The sequence below is a fragment of the Apteryx rowi genome, unplaced genomic scaffold (genome assembly GCF_003343035.1).
Source record: "Apteryx rowi isolate R43461 unplaced genomic scaffold, aptRow1 scaffold_5, whole genome shotgun sequence".
NCBI classification, from domain to species: domain Eukaryota; kingdom Metazoa; phylum Chordata; class Aves; order Apterygiformes; family Apterygidae; genus Apteryx; species Apteryx rowi.
Window position 1 is genome coordinate 8,310,893 of NW_020450760.1, and position 22,390 is coordinate 8,333,282.

Genomic DNA, 22,390 nt, shown 5'->3' on the forward strand with positions numbered 1-22,390 from the left:
CTAACTGAAGGTTTTACTTGGAGACTGTCCAGCTGCATTTGGAAATTAGAATTAGTCTGAATGTTTTTCTTTTTAAAAATCTTACATTTAGCTAAGGAAAAGTAGCCTTAATATGTTGAAAATGCAAGGGGAAAAAATAACTACATAAAAACATAATTTTGAGGTATCAACTATATATAAAAATGTAACTGCAACTTATTAAAGAATGTATTAATTGTAACTAGTGGATTTATTGTGCCATCACCACAGACCAAATTTTAAAGGTATCTTGGTTATCTAGGATACAAATAGATAAGTAGTGATGTACTTAAAGTCAGCTAAAGGGAGTAAGGACCTAGGTCCTGTTGAAGTAAATGGTAATCAAACATGTTGTCTTGCATGCACTTGACAATTCCACTGTGCACCTTTCTGTAACCAAAAGGCTAGAATATGTTAAGAAAAAAAAAGCCTCTTGGATTTGGAGATTTCAAAATCCTTTGTCATCTTAGTTTTCTTTTGCTTTCAACAAAAATAAGCTGGATGCTTACCATAATTTTGTTTTTTAATCTTTGTATTAATTAGACATTTCTCTGCATCTGCTTCTGAAGTGAAACTCAAAGACTTAAGAGAAATTTTTTCTTAGAGCAGAAGCATTAAGTAGTGGCATCTATAAGCATGAAAATATTATCGCTTACTTTCCTCTGATGACTAAAAGGAATATGGATATGCACTTGAAGGAGAAACTGATACTGTAACAGGAGTAGCAGAGGCTCCCTGGGTCATCTAGACAAGTCTCCTCCTCATAAACATCCGGCCATGCAAGCTTCTCATGTAGGACTCCAGTCTTTAAAACTGCTTGTTTTTCACCCTACTGTTGTGAGTAGAAAGCTGTTCCAAAATCTCTACCACAATTGCTAGGAATCCTTTAATGTTTTTTTGGTAAACTTGCTCACAGCCAATTTATACACATTTATTCTTGTGCCAGCATTATTTTCTAGCTAAAGTAGTTTTTCTCTATTCTGTTCCCTCTACTGTCTTTATAGCAAGTAACTTCATCTCTCAGCTTCTGATTTGCTAGATTAAACAAGCCAAGCCTGACAGTTTTCTCTTGTAAATTAAGATTTGTAGTTATCTCAATAGTCATTTTCTGTAGCTGTTCCAGGCTGAATGATCTTTGAATGGGGGGGACTACACAAGGCTCCAGGGAAGGTCTTAACTATGGCTGTGTATGGCAGAGCTGCTAAAATCCGCCTTCTCTCTAGCGGAAGCCTCTCCTGCTGTCACTTGCGTTGTCCCCTTTCGCACTGGCAGTTTTTCACATCGCCATCCTGTGACTGCCTGGTATATCCAAGCCCTTCTCCTGAGTTACTTAACAGTCAACAGGCCACGACCGTGCAGCAGATCTTCCTTGTTACTGTTGGGTTGTCTTCCACTTCGCGGTCCTGCGTTCTGCCATATTTCTGTTATGCCAGTTCTCAAGCCCATCACGCTGTTTCTATATGATATCCTCTTAGCTTTATCCTGTTAGCTTTAGCTTGTTATCTGATCTGACTATCACTCTCGTCATTCTTGTGATGTGTCACTAATTAAAATGTTAAATAAGCTTAGTCCCCAGCCACAGTCCAGAATACAGAAGATATAATCCCAGTTCCTTGATGCATGGAAGATAAGTAAGAATGAAGGTCTGTATCTATTCAGCTAAATCTTTTGGATGAAACATTAAGATATTTCTGTTATATTCAGACTCAATAGCTGTTTTGCTTGACTGTATTTGTATAGGTACCTAGGAGATGCTGAATAATAGCAAATGACTTATGTTTTGACAACAGTGCTTAGGGCCCTCAATCGGGGGTTGGTCCTGTTTGACTGAGCACTATAAAAACAATCCCTGGACAGATGTTTTGAGAAATAATCACAGAATAGCACTGGGGGGATGGGGCAATGTAAAATGATGCATGAAGCTGATGACAGAGGGAGCAAATACACATAAAATCATTGACTAAATAGAGAGAGACTTTGTGACTCCAGACCGCATGAGAAAAGAATTTGCAAGGTCTTGAAAAATAACTTGTGATAGCAAAGAGGAAAATTTGATGCTTTTTTTCTCTCCTCCTTTATTAATTCCTGGAGGGGTTTGTTTTGTTTTGATGTGATGCTTGTGCAGAACCTTGTCTTCCAGTGACTAAAGTACGTCCCTGTCGCAAGCAATGTACAATAATTTTCTTTATTAGCAAGTCCCTCGTGGTATGTCCTGACGTTGGAACGTCCTTGCTGCTCCTGGCTCGCAGCCCTGGYGACAGCACGGGCGCTTGAAAGGGCTGGTGGCCCTTCTAAAGCAGACAAAATCCAGCTATTTATGAGTACAGCTGACTGCTCAAAGTGACTGATGTAAACGTCAACAACCCACAGAAGCAGACATAAAGCAGTACTTTCACTGCTGGTAGCGGTGGGACAAAAATTCTCTTTGTTTATTCGGAGATGCCCTTTGCTTCCTGTCTGTGCCATTTCTGATAAGAGTTTTCTCTTATCAGAGTTTTCTGAGTTACAAAATCCATCTCTACAACGCAGAGCTGGCTGAAAAATAAGATTTGGTTAGAGAGTTCATAGCATAAAGCCATCTTCAACAGGCCGAAGCTGGAGGCTTACAAGCCCTTCTGGGATATCCCTTAGCCTGTCCCTTAGCAGGTAGGATATGATTTACCAAAAAGAAAAAAAACAAAAACCGAACAACAAACCAAACCTGGGGAAAAGTAATAAATAAAATTTGTACTGAGCTGCAAAATGAAAATGAAGAGGCCTACACACATTAGAGGCTTTTATAACAGTATGTTAAAAGTAAATGTCAGAAATTTTTCAGCATTTCATGTGAAAGAGCTAGTGGAAGAAAAGCACTTGCTGCCTTCTCTTAGCAGGATACAAAAAGCTGTATGAAGCACGTCTGTTACGCACGTGTCTAAGTACTAAAGCGTGTTAGAACACACGGAGATCCAAGACCCTGGGTTCGATCTGTGTAACTCCTGAGGAATTTACTGTCTCCATTATCTCTTGCGGAATGGGTGTTTTTCCTACTAATTCCTGTGGTATGTACTAGGATGATTATTCAGCAGTTTTTCTGATTGATTCAAGTTCCAGAATCCTTATAGTGCTTGTTTTTAAAGAAGTTTGTGTGCCTGTTTATAAAGAGAATATAGGGAGAAGGCATTCTGTTTGGTTGTTCAGTTTTTAAACTAACGTGCCCAAGTCTGAAGGTGTGACCCACATGCTGCTTAGGTGTTCCTCTAGATTTCCACAGAGCTGATACATCGTGATCTGGAGATGTTGCTCATGCCTATCTCCAGTCATAAAATAAGAGACATAACGTTAAGCAAATAAGTGTTGTCTGCCCATCTGCTGCTAAATAGATAAAGGCTGGAACTGGGAGCTGCAAGTTTTGTTTCCATTTAGGAAACAAAGGAAAATGTGCAGTTAGAGACTATGATGATTTGTATTGATTTCCAGGAATCTTAAAGGAGTGTGGGTTTTCGGTTTTTGTTTTTCCTGAATAGTTTAGTACAGAGAGCAAGCATGTGCTGACAGCTGGTAAACTCAGTTTTCGTGGATGGGCGATGCTGTGAGGTCCCTGAAGGACGTTGCTGCGTGATAGGCATGCCTGCTCTTTCTCCCTGTGGTCTATAGCATAGTGCTTAATAGCACAAAGTCGGGCAAGGACTGCAAAGAATTGAATATATTCTGAGCCCAGAATTTTAATGAAGTGGTTTAGGAGGGAGATCTACGAACTGGACAGTCACAATACACTGACATCTGGCCACCATTCAGAGGGAGTGAATGAGCCAGAGGATAGTGTGTTGTCTTTCCCTAGATGGCTTGTTCGAGTTCAGCCCAGAGCTATCGTGACCAAATGTTGTTGTCCTTTTGATGCCCTGCATGAAATGAGCCTGATTTCTGCTGCGTTGGGTCTTCGGAAGCCCAGCTCGTCCCCCGGTGCTGCTGCCGAGAGCAGATTTCTCTCTGTCAGCCCAGCCCAGGAGCTAGAGAACAACTGGGATTTCGGAGAGGCTCCTGCTAAAATGCTGTGGCATCACAGGCATGGATGTGGCCCCATCGCCCGCGCGAGAGCAGCTCTGTGCGTGAACACTTAAAGTCAACGTCCTTCACCAGTACTAAATAGCTTATGTTCTTAGAAAAGTGTAACAACATTCAAACAACCAATATTTTCTCTAGTTCTATCATCTGAAAAATCTCTTCTGTGTTTTTTTCCCCATACAGAATAAGGCAGATGTGACATAACTTGTTTGTATTCCCATTAACAGGCTTATATCTGCAAGATTTGGTTGTTTCCTTTGGTCTTGAAAAGAACAGCTTGTATCTTTAACAAGTGGGGAAAATAGTCTGGCATATTTGGAAAAAAATATTACCAGTATTCAAAGCACTCACATGTTTAATTAGTATAAAATATACAAATTGTCACAAAAAAAGAAGAAAGCAGATTTTAAAAAATGAATTAGAAAATCTTGTCTTGAAAATCAAGTGTTTTTTTTTTTATAGTAGTAGTAAATTTTAGGGTTAGATGGTTATACTAAACTGACTATATGCAAATCACCTTTATATATTCTACTTTGCTTCATTTTTCGTAATTTTGCAACTGAAACCTACCAGTCACTGATCACTTCCCTGCAGGAAAAAAATACCATTCCCTGAGAGTTACCTGATCTTTTTGATTGGAAGTACTGCTCACCCACTCTGGAAATGCTGACTGACTTGACACCTCAAAAAAATCCCAAACCAAAATTTCCTCCAGTACCTTTATGATAGAACACATGCTAGGCTCATAGAAATTAGCCTTCATTACATTTCTTTATTTATTGTCAAAACTATCTATTGCTCTTTATATAGTTTTTCTTCAGGGCAAGCTCTTCTCTGGTTAGGAGTTAGTAGTCCACATATACTACAAGTAAGTGCGGTGGGCAGAATTCCAGGAATGTGTGATGGGTAATTCACTGATTGCACAGAATTTCAGTGCTTTATAATAATCGGTGCCTGGATTGGTAAGGATTTGAGGGACAGATGTACAAAGAGAAATAAAAGAAATCATGATCCAAGGAGTGCAGGCTGGGACGGGAGAAGTCGTAAGAAATCTGTAAGCATGTAATCAGGACACCTCTCTGGGAAGGAAAGATTTTTGGTCGTTATGCGTTTTGCAATGGAAAATAACAAAGTAAAAATGCATAACATTTTGGGGATTATTATAATCCTTGAATAATTCTCACTTACTGGGTTATTCTAGAACTTTTCCTGCACAGTAACGTAGTGGAATATGATGGCTGGAGTTTTCCACTGCTTCAGTCAGCCCATATCCCAGTGTATTTGGATGTTCTCTCAGATAGCATGGTATTGAATTGAATTCCATCCCGTGGAGGAAGATGCAGAATCTGTGCCTAGGAAGCTCCTGAGGAAGTTATCTACCTCCTGGGCTATTATTATTAATAATTATAAAATTAATGAATTTTTATTAATGGTGCAATATTAGTCCCAGTGCAATTCTTCTTCCAGATGTGGAATAGGCTGCTTCAGTTGGTGATCTCATTTCATCTTCTCACTGTGCTGTTTGAGATCTGTAGTAAAATCAACATACATGTAAGATTTTAAGATCAGGTGTCCAACATTTTGCTTTCATCTGGAATCAGAAGTAGGATTTTAACGGAAGTTGATTTAATAATAATAATAACTGTGTACTTTGTAACACTGTGAACCCATCGGCTACCTGCACTTATTCCACTGTTGCTGCACAGAATTTGAGCTTCAGGAAAGTCCTGCCCTGTAATCTCAACCATTTTTTCCTGTGTTTTATTGCAGGCTCTGATACTTCACCAGCTAGGGCGCTACAGCTTGGCTGAGAAGATACTCCGTGACGCCGTCCAGGTGAACTCCACAGCCCATGAGGTCTGGAACGGGCTAGGGGAGGTGCTGCAGGCCCAAGGCAATGACGATGCCGCAACCGAGTGCTTCCTGACAGCGCTGGAGCTGGAAGCGAGCAGTCCTGTAGTCCCTTTCACCATCATTCCCAGAGTTCTTTGAGAGGGTATCCTGATAAACTTATCTTGGTCTGACCCCTGGGTGAGGAAACCCAGTGTATCAGACTGGCCGGTAACTGGTTAGTTTGAAAAAATTTAGAGCTACAGGTAACAAACTCCGGTTTCTTGCGGCGAAAGTGGCCAAAACAGTGTCGTGATGCAATATATTAATGTTAAACTGAGAGGACAAAATGGCTAACCAGAACCAACACTCATATCGCCTACACTTTTGCCCTGGTAGTTTTAAAACATCGTTATATTGTTCATGGATGATGTGCCATATTTTGTTAGTAATATTTGAGTGTTACATAAAATTATAATGAAATCAACTACTGAATGTAGAATAATATATTCAAGTTAAAATTCAGTGGCAGAGCAGACTATTTTTGACAAGGCTGTTAAGAAAATTGTTCTCTTCCTGCCTCTCAACCTCTTTTGGCCCAAAGTCAAAATGTGAATTTTCTGTTTCCATCTCTGTTTTAGTCCAGGCCAGAAAATCAGTTGAGTTCTTCTTTTTAGTTGTTAATAACTGTGATGTGTGGCTAACTGTTATCTCTATTTAGAACAAAGGCTGAGTACAAGAATATTTATATTTTACCGATGTATGCCTGTTACAAAAATATATTAGTTATTTAAGTTTAACTTTTTTATGTGAATTCAGAGTTTATTTATCAATGGAAATATGTAAAAAGAAGCCTCAAATGGAATATTTACCGACATTCCTTATACATGACCCACACTTGGCTAAATGGGAAGATTATGTTAATAATAATAAAATGATTTTTAAATGGAACCATGCCTGTGTCCTGATTAAGAACCCAGAGGAAAATAGATGGCTTGTGGATACATTGTAATGATGGGGGGCCTGAGGCTGGCTAGCCTTGAGAAGATGAACAATACTGATATTAAATGCCCTGAGGCCAGGTTAGAGAAGAGAAGTTGCTATTCTCTTTGCCAATAGTATTGTTATTTTAGATTTCAGGTTTCCTTCAGTCTTCGTTTCTCCTTTTTACTCCTTCCACTCCAGCTCTCAATAAAGGCAGATTATTGTGCTCCTGCGTAATGCAGGGACTTCTATGTATACATTGCTGGTGCTTGTCTAACAGCAGTCCCCTCTTCAGTTTTCTTTACCTATCTTTGCAGTTTTTTCTGAACATCTCCCTCATTTCATGTGAAAGAAAAGTTGACTGGTAGCATATTACTGCCATATCAGTAGTAGTAATAGTGCCAAGTGTTTAGCAGACAAGTATTTGCCAGAGCTGTTCTGGGGTGAGTGGATAAGAGTCATCCATTGCAATGAATATTCAGGGAGCATGAGCTAGGCTGGTCTAGTGTCTGCTCATTTTTAATATTGTGCTCATATGGAACCTGGGAAAAATTCCAGATTTCCCATTAGACTGGGTGTTCATTGGTATTTGCCTGATTTGTCACAAGAAGCAGTTTCATGGTGTTTAGCACAAGATAGCAGATGATTCAGGAAAATAACAGCAAATGTTTTTCTTTGTAGCTCACCAGAGAGCATACTCGCCTCAAATGCATTGAGGATCCTCTCTGAGACATAGGTTCTGCACACATCAGCAACTATCTTCAAATGGCAGAAGCCTTAATCTTAGTAGAGCTCTTCCCTTGTGCCTCTTTTTTTCCCTGGCATTTTATATGCCTTTTAGGCTAAGGCAATTTTCAAATTGTATCTGCTTAATTCTTAGACCATATGTTCTCTGTAAAGTGGACGAAAACACTGAAATAGGTAGTATTTTCAAATCTCTTTTAAAACCAGTTGCAATACTGTCTTCCTGCTCATTGCAAAAACATCAAAGTATTCCTTCCCCTTTCAAAGTGCCTGGTTTGCTTGCTTTCCTCCTACTATCCTTGGCATTTTTTCCTCCGTTTTACTTGCCAACTGATCTCTCTTTTCTAGTTCCACTCATAATGTATGCTCTGGCCCTGATGTCTTTTAGCACTCACTCCATGGTACCTGGTTTGCCAAAAGATACTGCAAAACCTTGATTGGTTTAATTCAATTCTTCTTGGACCTTCTTCTGTTATCCCAGTTCAGTTACTTAAATTTATAATAACTTGTCAGTTGCTCTCCTTTCACATACATGCTCTTTCACAATATTTATTCCCTTTTTATTATAACAGCAAAGCTTTTCTAACACAGCAGTTGGCACCTAGCTCTGAGACTAGTCATCTTTCTGAAGAGAGTTTCAGACAAAAGTAGAGAATAGGAGAACTCTTTAATAACAGAATTTATCTTTGGTTCTTCTCAGTTAATTTAAAGCCCTGACCTCTTTTGCCAAACTCCCAAAGTGGAAAGTTTAGCAGTCTACTTGTATCATGTCTGCTATTAGCATAGGAGTTGTCACTGCTGTTGTGCTGTTCAGGTGAACCCAAACATCTAACTCTCATTTTTCTTAGACTGGAGTCTATTTTGCTGTAAATCCATGAGCTTCTACCTCTTGGGAATTGCCTTGTCAAAACTCAACTAGTTGTTTTTAAAAATGGATTATCACTGTAAAACCTTACATTTAGGAGTTTTCAGGCAGAAGTAGAAGGCCTTGTGGCATATGAATTAAATATATGAATTAAATATATGAATCCTTGTTTAAACATAGTTTTCAACTTAAAAAAAAAAAAAAAAAAAGGTACTAGGTTTTGTAGCTGTGAGGTCTTTTAAAAAAATTGAGTAAGAAGGCCAGTAATATTTTAATATATAATGTTCATGCTAGTTGACATACAGATCTTTCTGTGTATTTTTGCCATCTGCCCTCAGACTGCTCTGGTATCTCAGTCGCCCGAAGGAAGCATGCCACCCCAGCGCGAACACCCGGCCCTGAGATCTGTTCACCTTAGTACCAAGAGGTCAATGTCATCTGCATCAGGGCTGCTCCTAAGCTTTGCAGCTGATAATCTCCGTATGGACACAGATCTACATGTGCTCTTGCTCCCCCGGCATGTGTCAGCAATAAGAGCTGTTCAGGTGAATGGTAAGGTAAATCAGGGACTGATCCAGCTGCAAACTAAGCCAACACCTTGCTCCCTTGCCCCAGGGCTTTGCTAGGATTAGTTCTTTGATCCGATTCACTGCACAAATAGTAACACTAACATGCAGAAGAAAAGACAGGACTTTCTCTCTGCACAGCAGCCTGTACGTATGCCAGCTTAAAATGGTTGTTAAATTGCATTATCAGACACTCTAACTGTATGATAATGAGTTGCACAAGCTTAAGAGATCTCCAGTCTTTCAACAGGAATCAAATATGTTTCTGTCATCCAAAACAGACTGGAATAGCAGGTTTCAGAGGAGATTTTTTTTAGTGGTATTCTTGCGCTACTCAAAACTAATAACATTTGGGGTATATGCTACACATGCTAGACTGTAACAACAGAATTTATTGCACTAGATGATAAAATTTCCAGCTCAGCAGTGCTTAAAATAAGGAAAATTGTCACTGAAATAACTGATTGATTAAAATTCATCTCTAATTTTGGTGCAGATAACCATTTTTACTCCAGGAATTTTATTTAGCCAGAATTTGATGTCTTTGTTTCCGTGATTGATAGGGAACCACGGGCACAAGAGCCAGTCCAAGGAGGATCAATCCAACTGTATCTTTGAAAACTGTTGTCATTAATTACACATACTTTAAACATCAAAGGCTATTTTTAAAAATGCTATAATTTTCTTTGAAATTATGTTTTTTCCTGAGTTGACTGTTTGACTCTGAAATGATGGTATAAGCCTGGGTTTAGTGGAGTTCTAGGATTACCTCACGTTCTTTATTTGTTCAGTTGTCAAATAAAATGATATTTTTCCTAACCATCAATCTGGCAATCATCCTATCCACTAGCATCAAGTTATATTCTTGTATGCTAGCGTACACTTTCAGCGAATATGCTTTTCCAGCATTTCATCTGTTTAACCTTATCTCCAAATTACATTATCCCATTCCACTGGCATGCTACTCTAGAGTGTATTAGACTTCCATATATTTCTATATGATCACAAAAAAAATCCACTAGTTAGTAAGAATCCTATACTCAGGGACAATAGGCAAGATAGACAGTGCATATTCATAATTTGACCAGTGTGACTGTCATTAGCGATTTTGTGAAAAGAACAGAGACTTGATAGGAAACCCTTAGACTTGCAAAGCCAGCAAGTGGGCTTGAAGAGAAGTGAAAGTGAGGTTAAATCTAATGGGAATCAGAAAGAAATACAACTCCATACTTTGGGGGAGAAGGTTAGTCAGTTTATCCACTTTTCAGAAATGCATGTTGCTGATATGCTGGTTTGCCACCAACTTGGTTACCTGGTCTTTCTACTTCTCAGTTTAAAGCTTTTACGTAGCCCAAGTCCCTAGTCTCCCTGACTATTGTTTCAATGAGAACTTAAAATGTTTGGGATTTAATTCTGATTTTAAATAAAACCTTACTTTTAATTTCTTAATCTTTTGAAAAGAAATAACTGCTTCTGCCCAACTCCTATCATATAGCCAATCATGGAACAGACAAGCACTGAACACGACACGGTCATTTTTGCCCAGATGTTTTGAAGCAGAACAGCTGGCAGATGTGGCCTTTCGAACACAGTCCATAAGGAGCACACAGCAAAGCTCCTGAAGGTAGGAGGGAGAGTGCTTTTGGCTTTCTAAATCTGCATTTGCTTCCAAAGCTTTTTATTTAAAGGAATTTTTTTATTTGAAGGAACCAAGTGTAAAGACCTATTTTGGACATTAAAGGGTCGTTGTTGTGTTGGATTCTTTCCCTTTGTGTCCTTAAAAGAGATGCCTCCTCACCGCAGACATCACTTCAGGAGAGACTACCTCTGCCTCCTTCATCCAGGTGCCAAGGGCTGCAGCCTGCTCCATTGGGACAAGCAGTCCTCCGCGGGCTCATGGGGCCAGCTCATGGCTCTCTCAGCTCCGTCACCACCTCTAAAATTGCCTCCCCAAGAAAGCGGCACTCTTCAGTGTGAAATTACCCTTTCTAGGGTGGCCAGCCTATCTGGCTTGAAATTTTTTTCAGTAAATAATAAAGTAATAATAATATTTGTTGGTTATTACCCCAGTGATGTGGCTTTAAAAATGATGGCAGCGCATTTCGGTTCCTTTCTACAGCCAAGTCCCGCTGCCCTGAGAGTGCGATCGAGGCTGGCCCCCCGCCGCTGCAGCTYGGGGAGGGCTGCGTGGCCGCGCTCGTCTGCCCTGCACCAAGCTCAGCCCTCCCAGGCAGCCCGGCACAGGCCAGCTCCACCACAAACATCTGGGCGGCGTGTGGATGACCCTTCTCACCACTGAAGGGCGAAGTGGGCTTGCTCGCAATTTTTTGTATGTAATTGGTTCTCCATGCACACACACACACCCACACACGCTCATGTGTTACCAAAAGCAAGGCTGCAGATGCACTTCACACCTACGGCAGAAGGTTTTGAGATGACTCAGAGCTCTTTGGCGAGCTCGCTCGAGCCCTTGTAATGCCGGCTCCTCGATAAACAGGCTTTGCTTCGCTCATAGGAAGTTGCTGGTGCCAGACCGGGAAATTCTGACCCTAGTGATCACCTTGAAGGTATTAAATGTATATCAAATAATGAGCCTTAGACTTCATTGTTATTAATGTAGGCTTTCCCAGGATCATTGTTTTCCAAACAGCACCAACTACTAATGTAGGACTGGAGGGGGCAACAGAGGCCATAAAACATTTCTAGCAAGTTTGCTTCCCTTCAGACTGCCTTGCAAAAATAGCCCTTTACCTGCAGTAAAACAGCAGTCTTCTGACAGAAGTCTTTTTTTCTTTTTTCTTCCCTTAAAAAAAAAAAATTCTGCTACCACATTTAGGGTAATGGTTAAACTCCTGAGCGCTAGGATTTGTCATGAAAATGCAGAACACTGGCTTGAAAGGGATCCTCGGCTGAAACTGCAATTGCAGGCCAGGTTCTGCAACTGCAGTACCTAACGACACACTTGCAAGCTAAAAAAATACTTCTTTCCACACACACACTTCAGGAACAATTTCTTCTTGTCTGATCATCCTGTTTCCCTGCTTCTGCGTTATTTCACCATGCTTGCGGTCAGTCTGAAGGAAGGCACGGTTGCAGAGCACCCCTGCGCCAGCACGCACTCAAAAAGGTGTCATCCTGCTCCAGGTGGCTGCTTCCCTGGGGGGGGGAACGCTGCGCAGTTCAGCTGACCTGTGGCAGAAGCTGCATGAAGCAGTAACTCAAAATGCACCTGTGTGAGCAGTTGCTGCCTGATGTCTCCTGAGCCAGCCAACACTGATGTTTGAAAGATTAAAAATTAAAAAGGGAGTGGGCGCTAGCTGCCTTTGCTTAGCGGCGGGGATGGCCCACCAGCAGATGCAAACAAACTCTTGTACGTTTTTCAGTGTCTACTGACAGAGGAAGGTAACATATACTTCGCTGGTATTTTACCTGAAAGACATCACCTGCTGTATCGGGTACTGCAAGGGTGAAAATCAGTGATACAAAGGGTTAACCAAAATATGGCTTGTGTGCTGGGTTATGGTGCGATTTCGTCTTATGCTTGAATCAAACTAATGGCAGCTGTTGTTGAAAAGGAGCTCCTGCCCTCTCCCCCGCGTTCGCGTTGCCTCTGCTGTGTTACGTGCGGTGAGTGTGAGGCTACAGGGTGAGTCAGATCAGCTCGCTGCGCTCACGGCCTTCTCTTTTTTTTTTTGATGCAGAGGAGGCAGTAGAAGGTGGGGAGGGAGCCTGAGCCCCTCCTGGAAGTAGCCCACGATTAGGTAGGTTGGATTACACATGTTGTGAACCTGCATTATTGTTTCCCTAACTATTACCAACAAAACAAAGGCCAAAATAGGGTGGCAGAGCTCAAATTAGCTGGTCTTGCAGTTCCCGGCTGTGTCTCGCCCACATTTACTTGTAAGGGAATTTTCAGTTTCTGGATTCAGCGCACCGTGCTTGCCCGAAGAGACACAACAGGATGAGCGGGGTGGGCTTCTGTGCCCAGCTGAGATGCCTTTGCTGTGAATAGTATCCTGAGCTATTGTGCTACTGAAGTGTCCTATTACATTATAGTTTGAAAAATAGAGACTGAGTGATAATGGAGATGCTCAGGAAAGTTAAAATGCATTCACTACAACTGTGATGCTGATATCTGTAAGTTAAAAATAGACTACATGCTTATGTGGCTGTTCTTGTTCAGAAATAATGTGGACTTTGCTCACTGTAGCCTACAAATGCATCGTGAGAATTCGTAAGTTGGTGTCTAATAGGAGCCCAGAACCACAGCTAAAAGGCTTATTGGAAATGCTGGAGGCAGAGATACAGGTCACAACCAAGGAGACTGAAAACAGCTCTCATGGCCAACACACCTCAGTACACATCAGCCTCACCCCACGATTCGTATCTTGGACCTTGATTCCCATTCTGTCGAGAATTTGACTAGGAAGTGATGCTGTTGCGCAACTATTTCCTTTCTTGGCCCCAAAATGAACTTAATTTGTGATTCTTGGCCATTATCACCATCAAACATTCAGTCCTGCATACTGTAGGTTACAGTTCTTTAATCTTCCTCTCTCTGTAGGTCCAAATCAGGCCAAAAGTAAGACAGGGCTCAGACACATGATGGGCTGTCCTGGCAGCTTACCTGTGCCAACCCACTGTGAGACCAGCTACATCACCATCAAGCCTTCTCAGACATTTCTAGCAGAACTTTCACTGGTTGTGATATACTGCAGTGTTGGGGATACAGTCTTAGCTATGTTTAGCCAGCTAGGTCAGCTGTGTGTCTTATTCTTATTTGGAAGGCAAGGGACCTGCTCGAAGAAAGAAATCATGCCCATACCAGAGGTGTGCAGATGACAGTCCCAGCAAACATTGAGCCAGCATTGTAACTCCTAAGGGACCTAACAGAGATGGAAACCTCCCTGAGGTCTGGCTATGCCAACACACTGCAAACAACATTTTTGTCCAAAGAATCACAGTCAATCTAAAAAAGGCACATAAGGACACAGACAGGGAAATGAGGCCTAGAACGTACTTATCCCCCCTAGCAGCTAAATGCCTAAAAGGCTCTAGCCAAAGGTGAGAAAATAATAAATTTTCAGAAATATTCAGTGTCAGCTCAAATCTGTTTTCACAAATTTGAGCAGGAGCAGTCCTAAGACAGCTAACAAGTGCTTCTGAGAGCTGGCATATTCTACAGAAAAGCTGAAATTTCCATCGTGGAGGCAGTGCATGTTAGCCTCCCAAGCATTTTGAAAGAAGATGTAGCTTCTGCCTCCCTTTTATTCCACTCCCCACTATGTGTTTATCAATGCTCTTTTCATGTTCAGATACTTCAGAGACCTTTCTGCACAATGGATGACAGAGACCAATGGCAAATGCTGCCTCCATTCTCCTGCCTGTCCTTGATTTCCCAGTTAACTGGGAGATGCTGAACAATATGCTCCAACAGCTTTTGTGTCCTGATTCCTAGAAGAAAGCATCCTCTAGAAAGCAGCTCACTAGGCCTGAGACATTCAGGCACAACAGCAGCTGCAGCCTGCGTGAAGTGGGGGTGGTATAAATAGCCTGCTAGAATAGAGGCATGAAAATTATATGTTATTGAGCTATGGTCAGAGCTACAGAATTTGGATTCAGCATGGTTCTGTAATAAGCATTGTTTTAGCCAACATCAGAGTAATATTGGGTGGGCCCCAAAACTGCCAGATTTCCTCTTTTGGTAAAAATTCAGATTTTCTGAATCTTTTACAGAAATGTTACTGTGGTATCAGTGACTATGAGTTTTATGTTAGACAATCACTGACTTCAAAAAAAAGAAAAAAAGCATATATATTCCACAGGTCAGGAACTCTGCCCTCTCTAAGTTCCACTCCCTCGTTTGTAGGGCTTTACTCGATGCTCTGTCTAGCCTTCATGAAGTCTATCTTCCTGCATGCAAGCTTGCTGGTTTCAGATGAGGATTGCTTTCTCCTAAATTACCCTCGGATCTGCTGTTTGACTGCCTCCCTAAGTGCTGTGGGTTTCAAGCCCTCTCCAACTAGAGGAGACCAGACCTGAACTTACTGGGCAGAGCCTCCAGCTTCCGGGCTGCTCTAGCCCGGGTAGAGGCCCCACCAGGTCTGTTGAGGGTGCTGTGGCCGTGGGAACCTGTTGCTAGAGCCACAAGGTAGGCATGCCCTGAGCACATTTACACACCAAGCCTGACGGGACTGCAACAAAGCAGTGCCAATACCTTATGGGTAGGAAGTAGGCACCTAACGGTCCTGACCTGAGCACCTCTGGCTGTGTGTGGTGCTTGATTTATATAACACAGGAGCTTCCCGGCTGACCAGGCGGTTTTCAGGGATTTTTAGTGCTTTGAGGCTGCTTAACCGAGGAAATGCAGATTGCTATCCTGAATGGTCACCTAAATTTGACCAGCTTTCCTGAGGCATTCAGCTGGATTGTGCCTCTGGTGCCTGTGTTAACTCCAGATTACCATCTTGGGGAGAGTGAGGATTTGTTAACTAAACCCTATCACAAGGCTGGGTGTGAAGTGGAAATGGCGTTGAGATTCACAGTTCGCCTGGGTTAGATTCACAGGCCGACAGACTTGAGGAGTTTCATAATTTAATGCTGGATATGGCTAGCAGAGTAACCCTTACCCATCACCCCTGGGTGGAAATGACAGTAAACGGTTTGTCATCAGCTTCTGCTGAGGTGTCCCTTGTTCTCACAAAAGGAGAGTGCCTGCGAAGTCGAGCCACCTCACGCAGTGACGCTGGTCACCTGGCCCTAGAGCCACATGCTGACGAGCTGCTGACGCATTACAGCCATCTGATAGCCACAGCTGCTGATGGCTCATGACTGTCACTGCTCTATACAGACCGACTGTGTCAGACAGACGTACAGCAATCGTAACAAAACCTCATTCTGAATCCATACCATAGCAGCAAAAGTTTACAATGCTTTTGCCAGCGTGAGCAGAAGTTTGAAACACCTTCTCTACCACCATAGCTGCAAAATGGTGTAAAGCAAAGCCATCCTGCACAGTGAAGCTGCTGTGCAGCTGCTGCACCAGAAGTCCTGACGAATGTGAGCCAAGCCTGCTCTTGTGGAAGACATGGGCTGAGGGTGTTCTTGAGTATCGCTATGTATATATACGTATCCTCAAACAATGATCTGCAAGACACATCTGTGTCCTTGGTTGTCAAGGCTTGGCTGCTGGCCTACTAACCCATGCTTTGGAAGAGCAAGCCTGGTGGTCTTGAAAACCTCAATAAGTAGTCCACATCCTAAAGCAGCCAGAGTGGCAAAGCAAACCCTTCAACCATCTATTCCTGAGGAGGAAGATAACCAGGAACGAACTTAGCTTCAGTCAGGAACAAACACCCCAGCTTTTGCCCAGGACTTAGCATTAGCAACACTGGCACTCAGGGTGAAGGCCACCTTACAGTGGTCCTGGAGACTCTTTTGATGGTCTCTGAAATGGTCAAGTCCAGAGCATTGCCAGGCTGCTCACCTGAAAAAGCAACACCACAATGACTCCAGTTATTCTCCTCCAACAAGATCCAGAAAGTCTTCACCCATGAGATGTCACTATGGTTCAGGTTTATATATTGACTGTATGCTCTGGATTTCTTTGAGCCATTTACTCCAATACCATAGGCCCCCAACACTTGGTAAAGATGAAAATAACAAGCCAGGAAGCTTGAGGAAATTAAAAAAAAAATCACAAATGTAATATTTAAACCATATTGGCTCTCACTTGCTCATATACAAACTCTCGTTACAGTGTTATTAGCAGAGCGCTCAGTCCCTTACATGCTTTGTATTTACTATTATCTCAGCTCTAACTAGAAGCTTTGTAGGATAAGATGGAAGATGCTAACCACCTTTTTAATCAACAAGCTAGGCCACTACCTATTCTGTAGGTCCATGGACAACTACATGAGGCAGTATGCACGGTAATCTGATCTCATTCACAGTGCACTAGCTACAATGTGCTGCCGTGTGAACATGCTTATGGCAATCACCAGGCAAGGAACTTGCAAGTGCCTTAAGCCATCTTCTAGAAAAAAAGCTTGGATTTCATTAGCCCCTTAGGGAGCAAGTGTGCAGCACCTAGTGAACTGTAAATTCATCATTTAGTTTTCTAGTGAATAACCTCCCTGAGCAGAGATCTGAGTAATCAGCTCTTCTAATAAAAGGAGCAAGCTTTGTGAGGCCTGTAAGGGAGATCCTGTGCTTGCATAGCAGTGTGCTGAGGTCCATTAATGAAAACTGTGCAGCATTTTAAACAGTTACTGCTGAGTGGCAGACACTTTCTACAATGGCTGACATTAAAAGAGGCCCTGAATATGCATGTTGCCCTCTCTGCTGACAGCTGAGTCTCTGATCTAGTGAAACGCATAACATCTGCCAAAGGAGCAAGCCCCCCTGAATAAATTAGCATACAGCCAGGATATGAGCTTGGACACCTCCACCAGTTGAGACCAGTCAAGACATCAGCAAGGGGGTGTGGGGACATCCACTCCTCACTTCCCAACAGCCTACAGAAGTCTGGAAAAAGTCATAATTATATAGCACGCAGGAAGAGGGAAGGAAGAGCACAGGGGAGCCCTATGGGTCTTGCCAATGCTCAGGGCCTTTGTGGCAGCAAAGACAACCCAAGCTACAGAAAAAAAAGAGAAAAGAAAAAAAAAGAAAAGAAAAAGAAAAAGAAAAAGAAAAAGAAAAAGAAAAAGAAAAGGTAGCTGAGTGGTTTCCATCAGCCTAGGCTGGAAAACTTAATTCTTGTCCATGCATCGGCAAGAACCACAGGTATTAGCAGACTCCACCGACCATGCACTGCTAGGAGCCCAACCCACCTTCTCTGTGAGTTGTCACTGGGCTGATGCCACTCTCATCTCCATCACTGGAAGACAGGAATAAAAGTCAAAGAAACAAAGAAAAACCCCATAGCCAAGGTCTGCATCAAGGAATTCCCCCTTGGCCCCACAGGTCACCAGCAGAAGCCCTGATGCACAAATTTAATGCATTTCAAGAGGGTGCAGGTGAAGTCAGACAAGTCATATCTGTCTTTTTTCCAGTGTGTGTCCCCCTGAAGTTGGAAATCAGATGCTGAAAGAGACATCGGGATATTGCACCCCTTTTGTCCATTGTGGGGCAGCACTGCCTTTTCCTTGTTCAAGAGATGCAACTGGGTCTTCTAAGCAACAAGCTTCTCCTCCCTCCTAAGGAAATAGGCAATTCCCAGAGGTTTGTCCTTCTTCCTTCACAGAATTTATTTGCTCAGGCTAAGGCTCAGGTCAGCCCTGGCCTAAGTAGCTGCCTTCATTGACTCAATGGGAACACTCATGACGAGGGAGAGCAGGAAACTCACTGAATTTTAATCACATTTTGGCTGCCAGTTCCAAGGCCAGGAAAATACTTGTTTACATGATTGGAAACAAGATGTGTTACATTTACATATTCTCATCAGTAATTAGTGCCTGAGCATAGCAGGCAATAACCTCCTGGCTGAATACAATGCAAATCCCTTGGCTATGTGTATTCTAGCATGACTTTACCTCCAGGACCCTGCTACTGCTGCGCCTGCCTCTCTCTGACACTGAGCAAAACCATAGTCAGCACAAGGGAATGGCACCTGGGCCAGTTTCCTGTTTTGACCAGGAAAAATAAAACATACTGATGAGCTAACAAACCCTCAGCATTAAATGCAGTCAGAAGAAAGAGGGAGCCTCTGTGCATTGGACATAGCTGCAGTTTGGTAAGGGATAGTTTCAGCTCTCCATCAAGAGCAACTCTGTTGAAGTCAGGGAGCCAAAGTAGTTCAGAGGAAATCAAAATCAAGTTCTTGGTGTCTGTACAATAATCTCGCTGACCCAAGACAACCTCAGGCTGGGGTTAAAGCACTGTTCCACTTCCAGGTTGGGCTGTACCTCAGATAGAGGCAGGAGCTCAGCTAAAGCCTCAGGATTAGTCTTTGCAGAGTTTAGGCTGCCGCTTGCCCATGGAACAGGCCACAGGACAGAGTGGGGCTTTACGGGGTTGGGAGGAAGCTGGTCTTGGGTGATGTTTTCACCTAACCTGTCTGTAATGCCAACCAGCCCTCAGACACAAGAATCCTGCTGGCAAATCCTGGCCAGAGCTCTGGGAGTCTTTGCAAACAATAGAGTGCAGCCATGGAGTTTCTTCTGGGAGGATTTGGAAATGCAAACATCTGCTCAACAACCTATACTGATCCAACCCAATTCATTAATTTCTGAGGAGTGACACACAAATGACCTCAGCCACAGACTCATGCATGTCTTGGACCTCTCTCTCTCTTGCTCTGTCTATCTCTCTTTTTCTTTAGGTAAGCAATTGCTTCAGCTTTTACTTGGGGAAATCTTTAATGCAACTGTCTAAAAACAGCCTCACTTAACGACTCTGCCTATTTAAGTATCTCTTGCAGCCCATCATCTCTCACAAGACATGCATCACATTTGCTTTTTATTCTACAATAACTGGCAACACCCTCTGCTTCCTAAATCTTCCAAAATAAGTTGCATGCATCTCTGGATAACTTGCAGACAAGCTAAAAATAGGAAAAGCCAACCTCTGAAATTAATTTTTTGCTTTTCATTTTTTTCTGGATGTGCTCACTGTGTCGAGCAGTTGCACTTCCCGTTAGGTCAGGTACTAGACAATAGCTTTCCAAGGGCCTGGAAATGAGAGGAACCAAAAAAACAATTCCACATCCAGCAGCCCAGAGCTGCAGGCACTTACTGAAAGGCCTGCCCTGAAAGTGGCCTGGGTTGTCTCTCTCCTGTCTGCCTTCTTTATACTGATATTTCACTTCCAAAATTGTTCCCAAGCTGTCTGCTTTTATCTGCTCCTGCTACTTACTGAGCCTCCCCAGTTTTCTCAGACTGTGCATTCCTCAGTGTCTTGCTCCCACTCACTTCTGAGATTAATGCTGTGTAATATTCCAGAGTTATCACATTCTGTTACTTGGAGCTCATCTTGTTCCTTCTCAAAAATCAATTTGAAATCAAAAAAATCTTAAAGCCTGTACATCTAAGTGGATAAACAGATCTAGGAGCAAGTAACTGTGGAGGTTAATAAAGAGGAGGCTATGTCAGACAAAATGGATAGTCTTTTTGATGTGTAAAAGGTTATCCACTTCATATAGCTGTAGGTATGTGACTTGTATGAGCCAATACTCCCTCGTATGCAGTGAAAGGGCTGTGTAAATTGCCCAGGTGCTTTGGATTGCTCTCCACAGGTTTGCTGACTGGGTCAGCAACAACGCAGGGAATGCAAAAGCCAAAAATCTGAAAGATGCTAGGAGGTGAACCAAAGGAGCTGTCCTGCTTCACAGACGCACTGTTGGGGATGAAGGATCAGCCTCAAGCAATTCTTCCTTTGAGAAGGTTGTGTGTGATTCACCCCTTTAGGTCTGCGGGCCAGTCAGCTCAACAGCAAGGAAATCAAATTCCTACACGTCTCTGGACAGAGGCAGGAGGTGGGTGGGGAACTGGGCAAATCTCACTAGCAGATAACTACAGAGTCTCTTTGCCAATGTGTCTCCAGCACCTACAGGGTTGCGCAAGGAGATGGGCTGTTCCCGAAGGGGCTGGACCTCTGCCACCCATGCCCATGAGCAGACAGCAGAATTCGCTTCCCTCTGGCCAATCCAGGGGCCATCTGGAAACAGGCTCTGAAGCACAGTAAGTGGCTTCACCAACCACGAAGAGAGGAGGCACTTTCTGCCCACACATGCACTTCCCTTCAAAACAGATGTTGCTCCTTTTCCTGTCAGTGGATAAATGCCATGAAGTACTACAATAGTAGTTAAAAATGTGCCCAGATACTATGTCACAGAAGAGTGGACTAATAAAGCAAAGATGATTAACTCCATTTTTCACACTGGGAGACCTGAGTTCCCTGGAAGAACAAATTAAGTGGCATGTTCTTCCTGACCGTTCCTACAGCAGCCCAGTTGGATATGTGGCACTTTGCAGACAGGTCTCCTGTCCTGCAGAGCAAAATGCAGAATTACCTGATACAAAATAATGCTTCATCTCCTAGGAAAGGTAGTTTCTGTGGGCTGGAGCTGATGAAATCTGCTCTGCTTCATACCTTTTTTGGGCAACAGTTGGCTGGACAAAGCTCTGGGTGCCTCTCTCCTGAGCCTTTCTGGAGAAAGAATAAATCAATTTATTCCTGCACGTATTGAACTCAGCTGCCAGCCATTTTCAGTTTGTGACCATAACTGAGAGCTTCTAAACTCTGGCTGGCATAAGAGTCCAACAGCAATGAGGTCAAAAAGGAGAAGCATTCTGTGCTTCAAAGAGAGCTGGGATATTTGCCAAGTTCGAGCACAATTTTTTCTCTAGCCGGTCAAGCAGCACAGAAGCTTTTCCAGACGTTGTTGTCCAATTCAGAGCAGTTCGGCCAAAAGCAGTATTCTGGAGGAATCCACTCTGGGCTGAACTTGGATTTTATTTTTAGTCAAATGGTCTGTCCTTCATTGCAAGGGAAAAAAAAATCATACAATCTATGTTTTTGCATCCACAAAAATATTGCTTTGAGTGCAGGAAGAGCAATACCCACCACTGCTTCTCCTTCACCTAGGAGTACAGCCATGGTGTCTATCATCCAGTTGTATGATTTCCAAGCCATGCAGGTATATGGATGCCCACGCAAACCCTTTTCAAATAAACACTCCCCTGGCCAGCAGGTTAAAAAGGGCACCAGTGCATGCATGTGCAGATGTGCGTGCACACACACACACACATACACGCTCGCACACACAATCATCTCACACACTACAAGTAACAGTGGTTTCATTAAGTGGCCATCAACACAATACCTTCCAAGCTAGCAAACATCCCGTTCAGTTCAGGCTAGAGATGGGGTGCCAGCTTGGTCCTAGGGCTTGGTAACAGGTCCTAGACCTTGATGCCATCCTCCTACAGTGGCGACATCTGACATCAGGATTTCATCAAGAGAAGAGATTAGAGCACAGCACTCCTCCACACAGCTAGCCTAGATGAAGCTTAACTTTCGTCCAACAACTTACATGTTCCTTAATTAATTGTCAAAGGTTCAGTAAAATCTCCTGGAAGACCAGTGTGTTAGGCCAGTTCAGTGTCATTTGGAAATACAACGAGCTCTCTTTAGAAATACAGTTTCAAAAGAGATTACCTGGGCTTGCAGAGGTGCTGTACTGCAGTCACAAAGGAACTCTGCTTAGGGGAAATCTGGGCACAACAGTGGGGTAGAGAATATTTCTACATAAAACTGCTTTAAAACCCACTTGGAGATTTTTGTTTTTACATCATTTTCAGATACTAGCATAGGAATGATCAATGCTTGCTAGTTG

At 42.7% G+C, this 22,390-nt stretch overlaps 1 protein-coding gene across 1 annotated transcript in view; it reads left to right on the top strand.

The window, feature by feature from the left end:
* TTC7B (tetratricopeptide repeat domain 7B) overlaps window positions 1-6,843 on the top strand; it is a 137,454-nt gene extending 130,611 nt beyond the window's left edge. The window contains exon 19 of the mRNA XM_026079525.1: window positions 5,833-6,843. Within this exon, the coding sequence (XP_025935310.1) occupies window positions 5,833-6,054 (222 nt within the window). The 3' untranslated portion in view covers window positions 6,055-6,843. The remainder of the gene's footprint in view (window positions 1-5,832) is intronic.
* Window positions 6,844-22,390: the final 15,547 nt, after the last annotated feature.